This window comes from Cibotium barometz, chromosome 27 (assembly GCF_041138505.1).
Source record: "Cibotium barometz isolate CiBa-2024 chromosome 27, ASM4113850v1, whole genome shotgun sequence".
In the NCBI taxonomy this organism is placed as follows: Eukaryota; Viridiplantae; Streptophyta; class Polypodiopsida; order Cyatheales; family Cibotiaceae; genus Cibotium; species Cibotium barometz.
Window position 1 is genome coordinate 25,653,478 of NC_141072.1, and position 15,644 is coordinate 25,669,121.

General features: G+C 40.8%; 1 protein-coding gene across 1 annotated transcript; it reads left to right on the plus strand.

Annotated features, from left to right (window-relative positions):
• Nucleotides 1–12,538: 12,538 nt before the first annotated feature.
• On the plus strand, nt 12,539–15,064 carry LOC147623218 (uncharacterized). The gene is made up of 3 exons (XM_086821297.1): nt 12,539–13,792; nt 13,952–14,311; nt 14,397–15,064. The coding sequence occupies exons 1-3, from the start codon at nt 13,169–13,171 to the stop codon at nt 14,883–14,885; spliced, it is 1,473 nt and encodes a 490-aa protein (XP_086677423.1). The 5' UTR covers nt 12,539–13,168; the 3' UTR covers nt 14,886–15,064.
• Nucleotides 15,065–15,644: the final 580 nt, after the last annotated feature.

Consider the following 15,644-nt stretch of genomic DNA (forward strand, 5'->3'; position numbering starts at 1 on the left):
ATTTATGAAAATATACCCTAAAAATATATATATATATACAAAGTGAATTGAGACATGAAGTGTCTACCGCCATGTGAAATGCTTGGTAGGACCTGAGGTTGTCTTAGCACCTTGGGGCCGATGCCTTGGTTTCCATGGGGTGAACACTGATGTCTAAAAACTTCAGAAGAAGAACTTTGAGGAATCTATCGCCTTGATAGATGTTGGTAGGACTCGGGGGTACACTATGGGCCCTCAAGACCGATGCTTTCATCTTCAAGGGGTACTCCTTAGGTCATAACAGAAAGAAAAAGGGTCTGTCGCCCTTGAGATACTTAGCGGTCTTTAGATTCTCTTGGCAGAGGTCTCTTGGCCATTGCTTGGGTCTCTTTGGGATAGAACCTTAATCTTCATCAACTTCTACACACATATCAAAAAAAAAAAAAAGAGTTCCAATCACCTTTGCTCATATTTAGGAGTAGGTATGCCATTTAGGAGTAACTTACATACTGGTAGGACATTGAGACTACGGTCATAACCGGCGGTGTACAAAGCACGCTTGCCTTTGCATAGCATTATCTACCACTTAAGTCTCACTTTGACTAGTCTTTACTCACCTATTTTAGTACTCATTAAAACTTTAATCAGCCTTGCACTTGTATGCTCACGTGTGAAATTATCATTGCTGGTTTTTCTTTTTTTCTTTTTTTTTCAATACAGGACTTTACTTGTATCCATTGTTTTTTTGTTGCAGCTCTTGCTACTACCGCGCTCGAGGACGTGCGCAAAATAGGAAGGGGGGAGTGTTGCATGACAAATGAAGATTAATACAAGGATGCAACAAAAAAGATACTTAGGGCTCTTGTAAAGAGTTTCACTTTGTAGATGAATGTGGGAGAGGGCTTGACAATAATCCCACATGGGAACTTTTGGGAGTTCTAGAATTTTTGTATAAAAGGTGGCCCATTTGAGAGCTAGAGTACTCTTTGGTCATTTGGTTGAGAGGCTCATAGAGAGAGCTTGCTCCATAGCTCCTTCTCATGTGCTCTCCCAAAGCTCTCCATCTCCATTCATGCTTCAATCTTGTACTCTCTATTCTCTACATTTTCAATGATATGAGGTTTTGGTCAACACACTTGCTAATCTAGATTTCTTAATGATGTTTTGATTTGTGAGTTGTGCATGTGATGAAGCTTATGCATGAATTGATGTGTAGTTGAGGCTTGTGTGATAGCTCTTTGCATGTTAGGTTCTTTGCATAAGTTGTATCTTTGTGCTTAAGTGTAGCCTCATCTTGATGCTTTGATAATGCTAGATTGATGTGTTGATTGTGTTAGATTGATTGCTTGAGTGTTGAGAAGGATTGAGTAGGACTAAAAGTCATTAGTATGTGGTTAACTCATCTTCTCCCATTCAGGATAGCCTCTATGCGCTAACCGGGTTGCATTCACGGATTGACAAGTGTGTGGGTTGGAGTGTAGCCTCCGCTATGCTATGATGTCCCAAACATTCTCCACCCACCTTTTGATACCATTAAGATACCTTGATTTGTGTTGTCTTTGTGGATTTTTCTTTTTGGTTGAAGTGGAAGGTTTAGGGCCCTCCTTGACGTTGGGTGGCATTGTGATTTCTAGTTTAAGACTCATGTGCATTGTTGACACGATGTGGCTAGTCTCTTTCGAAGTGGTTTTCGATGATGAGGCATTTGAGCATATGGCCATCTCTTTTTGGTGAGGTTTGTTGAATAGGAGTTGGTTCCGGGGCTTTTCCTTTGAGTTCCTTGTTAGAGATGGTTGCACATGTAGAATTTTCTCAAGAATAACTGTAGATTTTGAGGGTTTGTCATCGAACTTCATTGGTGAGGATGGAGTTGAAGGAGTAGATGCTTTATCGAAGTTGATCGTTGATGCAGATGGTAAGTCATTGTGTAGAGGGACTTCTGTGGAAGAGGCTTCTAACTTTCTACATTTAGCATCATAGAAATCCATTAGAGTTGGATCCTCTTCCGTGTAGTATGGTATTGTTAACTCTGTGTTGTTGACCATCATGACGACCCTATGGCTAGCAAAGCATAGTGGTGCTTGGGCAGTAATAGTCCATTTGTGCCCCGAGATCAAATCTACTTCCAACACATACTCAACCACAAAAAACTTGCAAGTAAGGGGGTTAGTTTCAATATACATTGTATGTTCAAAATACCCTAGACATGGCATGTTCAAGTCTTGTGTAAATGGAATTATTTCAGGATGAGCCGTAAGTGTTGGTTGACCTAACAAATCCCATAACTCGAGGGTCATGTGAGATTGTGTTCTCGTGTTGGATAAAGCTATGCTTGAATTGTGGTGATTTTATTGGAAAGTTCCAATCCAACCAGAATTCTTGGGATATTCTTAGCAAGATATGTTGAAAGTTCTTGCTCCTCATCTTCCTCCTGTGTAAGAGCAATTGCACAATGCCTGTAGGAGTGTTCAAGGTAATTGTTTGCATGGATTCATCAATCGAATACAACGAGTCACATATCCAAGTTTCACGAAGGATGACATCATACTCAAGGGGATATGTGGTAACATGGAATCTAAATTCCACATCTCTAACAATTGTTTGAGTAGCATAGCTAGAGTAACCTGGAACTTCAATGTTTCGTCTACTGGCTCCTCTTGCAAGACCATTGTCTTTAGGGATGAGTTTAGGTTGCCCCAATGACACCCAAGTGTCTATTGTCATGATGTTATGACTAGATCGAGGGCTAATCAACGCGCGTTTGCACTTAACATCATTGCCCGTTAGGGAAATTGTTAGATATCCGTAACGCCGCTACGGGCGTTACCACAGGAGGGGACGGCCTCTGGCTCACCACCCAGCCATAGAGGAAGAATGAGGATTGCCCCTCATCCCCCAGGCTATATAGTGTGTGGCATGCCGTCCACACTAGCCTGGCCGCCCATGACTCCGCATGGGCGTCCTCTCCCACTGAACCCCAGACATGGCCATCCGGTCTGCCACACTGAACCCCGGACATGGCCATCCGGTCTGCCGTCGGTCACATGCGTTACAGCCTACGTGACATTACCCCCCCTTAAGAAGAGTTTTCGTCCTCGAAAACAAATTGGGGAAACCTTTTGGAAATTGCACTACGGCGTTCCCAGGTAGCTACCTCCTCATCCCTATCTGTCCATTTAACAAGTATCTCCTCATCCCTATCTGTCCATTTAACAAGTACCTCCTCATCCCTATCTGTCCATTTAACAAGTACCTCCTGGTACACTTTATGTCGGGTTTGTCTGTCACGATACTGTAGAATCTTTTCAGGTTCATGTGGTATCTTTGGTGGCTCTATCAAGTCCACCAAAATCTCTGGAGAAATTGCGTTCTCTAACCCGTGAACTGATTTCTTCAATTTACTGACAAATCAACGGTATACTCATGATCACTTGCGGTCTCTTTTAATTTCAACTTCTTGACCAATGAATAGTTCAAAAAGTTATGGCTAGCCCCATCGTCTATAAAGACAGTGACTCTACGGCCACCTATGGTGCCATACATGCGCACCATGTCATGCGGACCAACACTAGGCTGCCACATAGCTGGTGTCACTGAACAAGCGTGACGCTCGTCACACAATGACTCACCGTAACCTCTCTGAACTCTCCGGCACTGAGAGGTAGCATCTGCACCGTGTGCAACTGCCTAGAGGATTTACCATCGCTCTTAGGCGCCTTGCCATTACTTTTGCTTTTAACTTTGGGCAATCAGCCTTGTTGTGCCCCACTTCATTGCAGTTGAAGCAACCATTTTCCTTTTGTGCTTGCAAGTACTGCTCCTTTTTGTGGTTTTCAGAACTTCGTTTTTTTTGAAGGGTCTTGGTTTTTAAGACCAACGACCCCCTGACTCCCCTCCGTCTTCTCCCCTGTTTTTTCACTATGGAAACCCTTTCTTTTAAACCCCGACGCCTTTTTTTTTAATCCACTGATCTCCCTGCCCCATCTTGCGCACCACGACGCTTGATGTCATCATAGATTTGCACATACTTGATGGCCTGAGAGAGGTCCTTAGGCTGAAGGGCTCTACATACTCAAGATAATCATTTGTTAGGCCTCGTTTGAAGCCCCTCAATGTTTGGAATGCATCGATTCCCTTCAACTTGAGTATGAGCTCTCTGTAGTCAGAGATGTACTGGGTGAGGGTCTTGTGTTCTATCGAACAATGGCAATTGGGATGGTCGTAGTGATTGCACTGAACACAAGGCATTTCGCTCGTCACTTGGAAAGGCATTAAGGATGTTTGGTTTTGAAGGATCTCATCCTCACTTAGAGATGTCAATTGAAAGCTTTTAAGCAAGACTGCATAGAATTCAGGGAATGACAATTCCAAGATCAATCTTTCTTTTGCCATTGCTTCACTTGGTTTAGATGAGGAACATGTCATAGCATGATTATCTTCCATCATATTATCATCTAAACGTATTGCTTCTTTACAACATTGATCAAATGTTTCTGGATTGGATACAATGATCAAGTTATGTAAGCTGTTTTTCTTTAAGCCCATCATGAAACATCTCTTCAATTCAGAATCGTTTAATTTTTCCCATGACTCACATCGTGAGTCTAAGAGTTTTATCCGAAGGATAAAGTCTCTAATGGTTTCGTTTGGTTTCGTTTGGTTTATGCTCAATTGAATATAGTTCACTTGTTGCACTCCATCGATCACCTTGTCTTAAAAAGCTATGGATAAAGGCTGACTTCAAGGTTCTAAAGTTTGTCTTCATCGTCACCAGCATCAATGTGAACCATCGACTAGCCTTTCCCACTAAGCATAGGTTCAATGCATGTACCTTGGTGGGACAGTTTGGATTTCCAAAGGCCTCACATCTCTATTCAAACATTTGAATAAATTGAATAGGATCAGTTGTTCCATCGTATTTGCCCATGATTTTGGAGATTTGTACGGCCATATTTTTTATGAGTCACCGAGGCCGTGCGTGGGTGGTAATGTGGGTAGGAACTCAGTTAGTCCTTGGGAAACCCCCCTTCCTAGATTAGTCAATATATCCAAGGTGTGGGCATCTCTAGGGGTTGCAAAGGGTTGGTACTTATAGGATTTGTGCGAATGTTAGGTAAAGGACCAAAGCCCGGTGGGATTGAAGTAACAGGAGGTGTAAAACCCAATGACACACTATTTATTGGCATGGCGAATGGTATTGGGAGATGCATTTGTGGCATGGATCTCACTGGCTCGAAGATGTCAACCACACTGAGTTTAGTGACTGTCGGCCCACGTAGTCGCTCTATCGTTGCCATGTCTGACACTATCAATTGCTCCTTAATGAGCAAGCACATAAGTTTTTTTTTGCTTTTTATATTTTCTCGCAACCCGTTACAGCCTCCATATCCTTCGTTGGGTCAAACGAGTGTCCTTTTGTCCTAATTAGCTTAAGTGCTACACACGTGACTGACCTCTTAGAGATATTTTTTCGAAAAAGGTACATGCTAGTAGCTTCCCAGATGAAAGAAGAGGTCCTAAAACCTATTTTCCATCATTGTCTCAAGATGAAATTTTTTTCTGAGAATTTGTTTCCTATTTCACAGCCTGTTTTTGAAGGTGTTCCAAAAGGAATTTAGAAAAACTCTGCATGAGAGAGTTATAGAATTTTTCGAGTACTACAACTTTGTCTCTAAGTCTTTTGTGATTTTGTCGTTTAGACTCTCAAAAAGTAGCCCAAATATGGTTCGCAATCGTTTTTGCATTGTTTTGGGTGATTTTTATTGCCTTGATTTTCGGGTTAAATTTTGACGTTGGTCGGGAGGCCAAAATAATCTATTTTGTCCTCGGACAGTCAAGGCCAATTTCGAAGAGCTCGATGTCCGTTTTCTGATGAGCCCTCAAGCGCCTTCATTGGATATACAATTTAGGAGATATAGGCCTCCAAACAGGGCTGTTTTTCAGATGGTCCCCCTTTCACGACGTCAACTAGGAGGGTGCAATTCACGACGTGAAACGAACTTTATCAAATTTATTTTTTAATTTTTTTTTTGTGGCCGCCGGGGACTGTTTCACACCATGAGACACTTAAGGATTCATGCCGTGAAACGCTTAGGATGTGATACGGACTTCACGAAATTTACCAAATTTGATTTTTTTTTGGACGTAAGGACTGTTTCACGTCGTGAGACACTTAGGACATGAGACGGACTTCACGAAATTTATTAAATTTGATTTATTTATTTTTTTGGATGCAAGAATTATTCACGCCGTAAGACACTTGAGGGTTCATGCCGTGAAACACTTAGGATGTGAGATGAACTTCACGGAATTTATCAAACTTGATTTATTTATTTTTGGGCGCAGGGACTATTTCACGGATGTGTGACAGACTTCACAGACCCCTAGGACGTTGACCGTTAAGGCATGAGAGTGCAGAAATGGTTCACGACGTGAGCCACGTGGCTCACGTGGAATTTTTTTGGCTGCAGATCCCTAGGACATGAACCTTGAAGACGTGAGAGTGCATAAATGGTTCATGGCGTGAGCCACGTGGCTCACATGAATTTTTATAACTATTTTGGTTTTGAGGGAAATTCGAATTTACTTGTTTGGGAGGAATATTTTTAAATTTTAAATTAAAGAGATATGGGCATTTTCCCAAAAAGGTAAGTGGGAATCAAAAAAGTTAACCTTTTATGTCACTCTCTTACACCCTTCATAAATGACCCCCAAAATGGGCAATTTGACAACTCATGAGTATCTACTCATTCAATGCTCAGTAGGCTTAATAAGTTATGTAAAAAAAGTGATTAAAAATTGATCAAAGATTAATGCCTTTCACTAATCTTTCCCTCTTTTAGACTAATTAAGGACTCTAATTACCCCTAATCACTAATTACTTTACACAATTGAGCACATCATTGAATAGAGCAAGGAATTGCTAAGCTATGTGCATCAACTAATGTGTAAATTAATGTATAATTAAAGATTAATCAAACTCTTAATTTTGGTCTCTTCTTTTAAGGCAAAATTAAGCAAAAGAGAGTCAAATTCCTCCAATTGATGAAGAAATTCATGTAATTAGGTGTTCTGATGCATCTAGATGCTCTCAAAACACTCAAAAACACTTCAACTACTTACATGATCAAATTAGACCCCCAAAAACACATTTTCTAATCTTTTTGCCTCTTGAAGTGGATTAATTGCTCTTAATGACAAAAACCAATCAATTAAGAGAAATTAGTCGATTTCGAGGGTTTTTTTATGGTTTTGAGAGTTTTTTTTGAAGGATTAAGCTACTCCTAATGCTTTCTAACACTCTAATGCATACAATTCCAACAAAAAACATACAATTTAAGCTAAAATTAATGATTCTAGTTGTATGTTTAAAGAGAGCTAACATTCACTAAAAATTACATTATATTGTATTGTTTGATGCAATGGATGCAAACTAAGCCTAATACACTCTATGTGCAAGCCCTATAAACATTAAAAACCACATTAAAAACAACAAATTAAGCTAAAAATTATGCAAAAAAATATTCTTTACAAAACAAAAAAGAGAGCTATTTCTCACAAAATCACACACAAATCTCCATCAAATCCACATATTTTTCATGGGAACTATTAATCAAGACAATGGGCAATGGGTAATGCATAGATCATAGAAAAACGATGGAAAAAGCCAAGGGATGGCTCCCCGACAGCAGCGCAAAAAATGTTATGGCTCACCCTAACCCCCCTTGAAACACATCCAACAAGAGATTACCTACTAGTGAATCACAACTATCGTGAGGATCTTTCCAATGGCCGAGATCATAACCCTTAAGGTATCCAAGCTCTACAACTCCTTGAGAAGCAATTCCATCGTGCCTCCCACGAGCGTTCACACTGTCGCGTTGCACTATAGGTACTCGTCCCTCCTCTCACCTCACTTCACTCACACACACTCACTAGCATGCATTAGGGAGAGAGATTAGCAAGAGCAAGACTCTACTGTACAATGGGAGAGTATCCTTGTATTATGAGAGAAATTCACTTATATACATGGCCATAAGTGTTCACACTCACTTAAATTGTGGCCGACCGGACACTTTAGGCTCATAAGAGGCCTAATGCTATTATAATGACTAATATATCCATGAAGTACATCACTTAAGACTTCATCCCAACTTGCTACCATATGCTCTTGAAGCAAGAATCGCCATAAGTATTTTGTCACACCATTACGAGCGCTCGTCCAAGTTGTAGATTTGGACACCATTGCTTCACATCTTGAATGTATGACCTTTTGGTGTATCCACCTTGAATCCTTGATGTAAGATAATGGCGGTAGCTCTTGTTAACCCTAGGAATGGATTAACAAAGATGTATGGGTATTTTTCATACATGCTTGCATGCACATGCTATATTGGTTTTTATGAGGTTTTTATAAAGTGACCTCCCCGAGAAGCTATGCATGGTAAGGGGTTTAAAAGAAATAATTCACATCATCAAAGATATACAAAGTTAAGACTAGCTAGGGATATTTTCTTAAATGCATCTATTAAAATTAAAAAGCATATGAATAGCACAAGATAACATGAGCAAGCTTTAAGTTCCTTGTTATTTGATAACACTTAAAGCTAACATGCATGGCATTACTAAATCACAGCATGAAAGAACTCCTTTCAATATAAAAAAAAGGATATAGAAGCATAAAAGAGGGGATACACCTAGTCTAAGTAAATATGTTTTAATGGTGATATTTTGTTGCATTGTGCATTGTGCTAATATAAGACCAAGGAAACACCCATGTGTCTATATGTAACTAGCCTATGGAGAGCATTGGGGAAAAAGATCCTTGTTGGATCCATGCATATAGTTTAGTAGAACTAGCCTATGAAGAGCATTGGGGAAAAAGATCCTTGTTGGATCCATGCATATAGTTTAGTAGAACTAGCCTATGAAGAGCATTGGGAAAAAACTCCTCGCTAGATTCCAAAAAACATAATAGATGTAGCAAGGAATAGTTTACTAGAACTAGCCTATGAAGAGCATTGGGAAAAAACTCCTTGCTGGATTCCAAAAAACACAATAGACGAAGCAAGGAACGCTTGCATATGTATAGGTCATAAGAAAGACAAATTAACAACATAAACTATTGTGGGGCTCCCAATGCAAAATGGTTTCACAAGTTAGGACATAAAAGTGGTAGCAAGCTTAATTTTAAAAGAAAAACATGGAAAAAACGTATAATGTTGAAAGATGCGAGCTTCGATTACATAGCTACATCATACAAGGAAGATGAAGTTGTAAAAAGGTTTTTTGTGTACTAATAACAACATGGTTTCTGAAGTTTATGGATCGGTGCCTCCACAGTTAGTCCCTTACGATCCCTTACCATTGTTAGCTTGCATTGTTTTGATATCATTGGCTTTAAATATGACAAAATGTGTTAAATGCAAAAAGCATATGTTTATAACAAGCTAGGGATGCAATTTTGAAGCATGAACTAGAATGTGAAAGGCCTATATACTTATACCCATTAAACATTCAAGACAAACAACCAAATCTACCACCTTGAACTTGGACAAAACTGAAGAAAAAAAAATTAATCTATTTGTAGGATATATATTAAGTTACATGCATGCTACTTGATCTCCCTTTAAGGCCTATGCATTACACAAGGAGTTGGAAAAAAATGATTCCCATAATCAAAAGTGTACACATTTATGACTAGCTAGCCACATGTTCTTAAATGTATCTATTAAAAATTAGAAACGTATGAATGGCCCAAGATGACAAGAGCAAGCTTTAACTTCCTTGTTATTTGATAGCACCTAAAGCTAATATGTATGTAGTTACTAGATTGAAAGCTTTTGAATTGATATAAGACAAAACATTTATGTATCAAAGCATGAAACAAAGCCTTTTACTGTAAAAAAATTGAATCGGTATAAGACAAAACATTTATGTATCATAGCATGAAAGAAAACCTTTTATTGTAAAAATTTTGATATAAGACAAAAGATTTATGTATCATAGCATGAAAGAAAGCCTTTTATTGTTAAAAAATGATATACCAACATCAAAGATGTTTCAAAAGGGGTATACCTAAACTAAATAAGATATGTTTTGATTGTGACATTTGGTTGTATTATCTTGCTACAAGACCAAGAAAATACCCATGTGCCTATACATTACTAGAACTAGCCTATGAAGGGCATTGAAAAAGCCCCTTGTTGGATTTAAGAAAAACACAATACATGTAGCAGGATCGATTGCATACATGTAGTTTAAAAGAAAGACATGAATTAACAACAAAAAAAGTAGTGCATGCCTCCCAACGCAAAATGTATTCACAAGTTAGGATTTAAAAGTGATAGTATGCTTCGATTTAAAAGAAAAACATGGGAAAAAACCTATAATGTTGCATTTGTTTTCTCTAGGAAAAATAGCCAAAGCCCCCCCCCCACCATCCCTCCCTTTTCAGATGTTGTTCCAAATCTGTATTGCAAACTAAATGAAAGGCGGCATATTCTATGGGATAGGAAATAGTGGCATTTCGAACTTGACAAAAATTGGTTCTAGGTTATTCCCTTTAAGAAGCCATGTCTATTGTGGTCACTTTGGAACACCAGTAGGGTGGAATACATGTGGTGTGTCTAGATAAACATAAATCAACAAGTTTTCAACTTTCCTTTTAGCAATGTGCTACAAAAATTGAGAATGGTTCTGGTTTGGGAGATGAAGATCGTAGTGAACACATCATTCAAGGAGTGCAAATTGAGGACGATGTTATACGTTGTGGAAGAAATGCTAAAACTAGATAAATTCAAGAGGAAACCCTATGCAAAACTAGTATTGAAGAAGAATCCCTCTTAGCCAAGAGTGATAACGAGCTCTCTGATTTCATCACCGCCCTGCAGCTAAAGTCAAATCGGGATGTCAAATGTCACCTTGTCTTGTAAGTCTGATAAAGAAGATAGGAGTTATGTTTCTTTGAACATAAATCATTTTGTAGTTCTCTTCTTATAATACAATCTCCAGGTTCTATGGAAAAAAAAGAGTTTTAACATATACTTTGAAAAATACAAAAAGCTTTCAATCTTTTAATTGGCTCAAAAGCTTGATGCATCAACCTCCATAGAAGGGACAACAATACAACACAAATTTTGCTTATGCCTTTTTTTTTTCTCTCTCCTTAAAAATTTGTGCTTTCCAACCATCTAATCAACCACCTAAATTCCATTTCTAGGGAAGGTAGTGTGCATGTTTGTTGCTTTACCAACATATAACATGGACATGCAATGGAATCATGGATAGCTCTGTAAGTAAGCTATTGGAATGCTTAAAAAAGCTAAGGGCCATTACACATTTATTCACAAATACAATGTCTCCACCATTCAAAGCCAAAATTAGGCAAATATTGCCATTTTATTGTCCATTGCTACAAATCCTAAAATGAAGCTATAAAATGCTCCACAAAGTGGTAAATGCTTTCATCACCCATGTGTCATTATCAGGTATGTTTCACATGAACGCCGCAGCGGTGGGAGTGACCCATGCAGACCACTTGATGAGTCTAGATTCTCCATCCAAATCCCTGCCAATGCGCAACGAGTAGATTTGGTTGTATCTAGCACGAGACATATATCCAGCATTCAAGCAAACAGCACTAGGAACATGATTTATGTGATGACATTCTAGGAGCTTTTGTGAGTGAGGAAAGAAAAACAAGGGATAGTAAATTGTTCATAAAGGTTATATGAGGCCATGGGGTTTGATTAAAAATTCCAACTTTGACTTCAAACATTGGAGGCCTCGTGAGAGTAGAAAAGAGGGGGACAACCATTAAAAAAAAAAGAAATATAAAGAAATCTGGAAGCATCGTGGTCACGTGGCGGTTATAAATAAGCGGCACGCATGGGGCCCCTAATTTCTATCTTTAAGTGGCAGGCTTTTCAAATCATATTTAATGCGATTTCTTTTTTTTTTTTCGTGAGGTCTAATTATATTATAATATTATAGTTATAATTTAATGTGATTTCAGAGTATTCAGAGCCCTAAAAAGCAAGGGCTGTGGTTGGCTAGCCATCGGATGGAAGGGGTCGGATTGGGTATGGACGGGCGCAAGAGAGCCACGTCTTTTTTCGATAGACTGTGGGAGGGTTTTTCCGATCGGACGGATGAGACGCGATCTTAAGAGCGCGCTTTGGGGACAGGCGCCGCCATTTCTGGGAAAACCCTAATCTAAAAAAAGCAGTTTTATTTTCTTTAAATGTAGTTTTCGAAATGTTATTAAATTTTCACCCGAGTTGGCGAGTTTTTTAAAATGGTGCGGGCTTGCTACATCTGGCGGCGAAATTAGCGCCGAAATTGGCAATAGAAGGCCTGGATTTGGCAGGAGATTCTGGCAAGATACTGCAGCTATATATAGCGAAATGATTGGCGAGCCGACATTTGAATTTGCTTGAGCGAGACACTCCCGATAAATTTAGCGGCGAAATTGGCAATAGAAGGCCTAGATTTGGCAGGAGATGCTGCCGCAAGATACTGCAGCTATATATAGCGAAATGATTGGCGAGCCGACATTTGAATTTGCTTGAGCGAGACACTTCCGATAAATTTAGCAGCTTCATTGGCGGCTCAGCCATCATTTCAGCGCCAGATTTGGCGATTTAACCCATTTCGTCTTCTTCCCCTCCTTTCATCTTGTCGCTGCAGGAATTTCTGCTCGCAGCTACTCATTTCCTTCAATTTACGGCCTGCTAGGGTTAGGGTTCCTAGTAGAGCTCCACTGAACTTATCTCCCCCCCCCCTGGCGTCTTCTCGTCCTGCCGATTCTTCACCTCCTTTTTCCTCTCTTTCTTGTGCTCATCCTCCTATTCGGGCTTTCGCCTGCAGATCCATGAGGAGATGGCTCGCCTTTTCTTCCAGGAGGAAAGACAGGGAGAAGATTTCAATCTTTCAGATTTCCTTTTTCCGGACCCCATTTCTTCATTTTGAACAGAGCAGTAGGATTTTCGCCGCAATGGCTTGCCTGCTGCTCATTGGAAGCTTCTTGAGGTTCTCACCTGGTAAGAGTTTACTCTCCTCTGCTCAGGGTATACTTGGGTAACAGCAGGCCGATCTGACACACTCATCTCTGCACAATCAAACCCTTACCCTGAAACCTAAGCATCAGCCTAACCCTAATCCTAATTCCAACCAGGTGAAAGTGGTCATGTTGCAGTCTCCCTCTCACCTGTCCAAATTCTCTGGACACAGCCACATTAAGAAGTTCTGGCTTATGCAAACGCAGAAAGAAAGCGAGAACAAGGCCCTGCTTGCTTCTTCATCGTCTTCATCCTCCAGTCAGGGTGCAAGCTCTGCGGCGAAGGGCCACGAAAGCAAGTACAGCCCACAGTTAAGCTCAGTGAACTCTACTGCAAGAACTCTTTCTGCGGGAGCCTCTTCACCTTCTGGCCTTCCTGTGCGCCCTCTGGTAACAGGTGTTGGTGGCTTTGGCGGTGCCACAGCCAGGCATGCCAGTCTTGTCACCTGTGCAGAGTCTCTAAGTCTTCCTCTTCGTTCAGATCAATCACGTATGTTATCCCGGCCTTCATCCCCGAATATCAATCTGAAAGAGAACGATCTACTGGCCGAGGATGCAGATTGCAATCCTTTCAAGTCATCTACTCGAGGCAGCGATCTCTCTGCTTCCTCTTCTCGCTGCGGCTCCCCTCTTGTGTTCAGAAATCATGACGCCGGAAATGAGCCGCTCGAATCAACTGATGCTTATCACAGCAGCGTCCATGAACACTCCTCTTCCGGCAGGGGTTCCCATCATGATAATGTCTGTTTGCAGGTGGTTGACATTTCTCCGACGTTGTATTGTTAAGATCATAGACTGTTTAGTTCGATGAAGAGAAAACAGTGTAACTGTGTGGAATGTTATCTTATCACTTTGCGTCTTTGAAGTGTCAAGGATGTTATCATTTGATCTAACGTGCTTCTCGGTATGCAGGAGAGCTTTGATCATGCGAAGAGTTCTGACAGTATTCATTTTGAACGTCAGAGCGTAGAGCTATATAACAGTGATTGTGTAGCTAGCCCTTTCCTGCCCCCAAGGAAGGGCCTTCTGGAGAAGAAGGTCAAGCACTTAGATGGGAAGCCTTCTGGCAGGGTCTTGGTTTGGTCCGCCGCTGTGCCATCGTTCTCTAAGCGCGATAAAAGCCCTGAAGCCTGCAGGGAAGAGATCCCTGCCACTAAATGTGAAGTCAGCTCTGAGGATGCAAATCTTGTTCGCAGCAGTGTCCTGCGAACTTGCTCGTTATGTGGGACATCCAAAACGCCTCTTTGGAGGAGTGGTCCTCAGGGTCCCAAGGTTAGAACCTCTACCAACTTCAGTTTTCCATTTCTTGCATGGGACTTCATTTGCAATGATTGATTCTTGATTTTCTTTTCTGCAGTCATTGTGCAATGCCTGTGGCATCCGGTTCAAGAAATCCAGGAGATGCTCTGGTCCAAGTGAAAGCCCAGATCATTTAGTGTCTCCTTTTGCAAGCCGGGACTCTAACAAGGCCTCATCTAAGCCTCCAAAGCGTAAGCACGAAACTCCGTTATCAAACGCTGAAGCACATTGGCCCAGAGATTTAGTCTCAGAAGCTGCCACTGCTGGTGTTACCTTTCAGCAAGCAAAGAAAAGCCGATGGTCTAAGTTGATGATGAAGGGGGAGCTTGTTGTGCACAGAGGGGAGGTAACTGGCAGCAGTGGTGAAAGCTGTCTCACCTGGAACCTGCATTCTCCCTCCTCTCTGTCACCTCCTTCAGTAACCGGGTTTGAGAAATTGGCTATCGAAGAGAAGCGCAGAGCCGTTAAGAAGAGGATGGGTGGGAAAGATGAGGAAGAGGCGGCTGCGCTTTTGATGTACCTGTCCTGTGGCCTTGTCTATGCCTAAGTGTACTTGTCCCGTGGCCTCTATGCCTAAGTAGTACTAACAGCACTGACCCCTGTATCCAGTATAGTTTTGCTGGCAGCTTGCTTGGATTTGCATCTTCTCAGCCACCACTAAATATTTGCAGAAGTATTGTGTAGAGCTCGATCATATAAGTTATGTAGCTGCTTTTCTTTCTCAAAGTCCTAACATTGTATATTCCTTCTGGTATTGTTATTCAAGTTTCTAATGCATATTGTCATGTTTGCAAACATTGCATCTGTTTAATGCTTAACTGAGTGAGCCTCACGCGGGTCTTGGTGGGAATGATATGTAAGATCCTCTCTGTATGGGAAGTTCAATGTGGATGTGAATGGACGGGAGGTATTGAAGACCATTACCTTGGTTAACAGTGGGGTCCTGTTGAATTAGTCCCTGCTATTTTATGCTATAGCACATTCTATGTGGGGGAGTCCACGCTTTTGGTTTCTAGGGTTTGATTTACATGAGATTCTGTATTATGCTTGGGCTTAAGGTTGTGTAGGGGAGATGAAATCTTTTTTTGAGGGTGTAAGGGCAACTGTTGATTAATCCTCAAAGAATTCAGGGATTTGAAGCCTTGTGGCCAGTGGGTGTGCCAGCCAGCTGTGTTTTAGTGAGGTTTTTTTCTGCTATCTTTCACACTGGTGTCCACCGAGGCTTCACATACAGTGAGGGAAAGCTGCAAGCTTGGGCATTGAGAACGAACTTGTAAATGTCAAGAAGAGGTTATATAGTAATGTA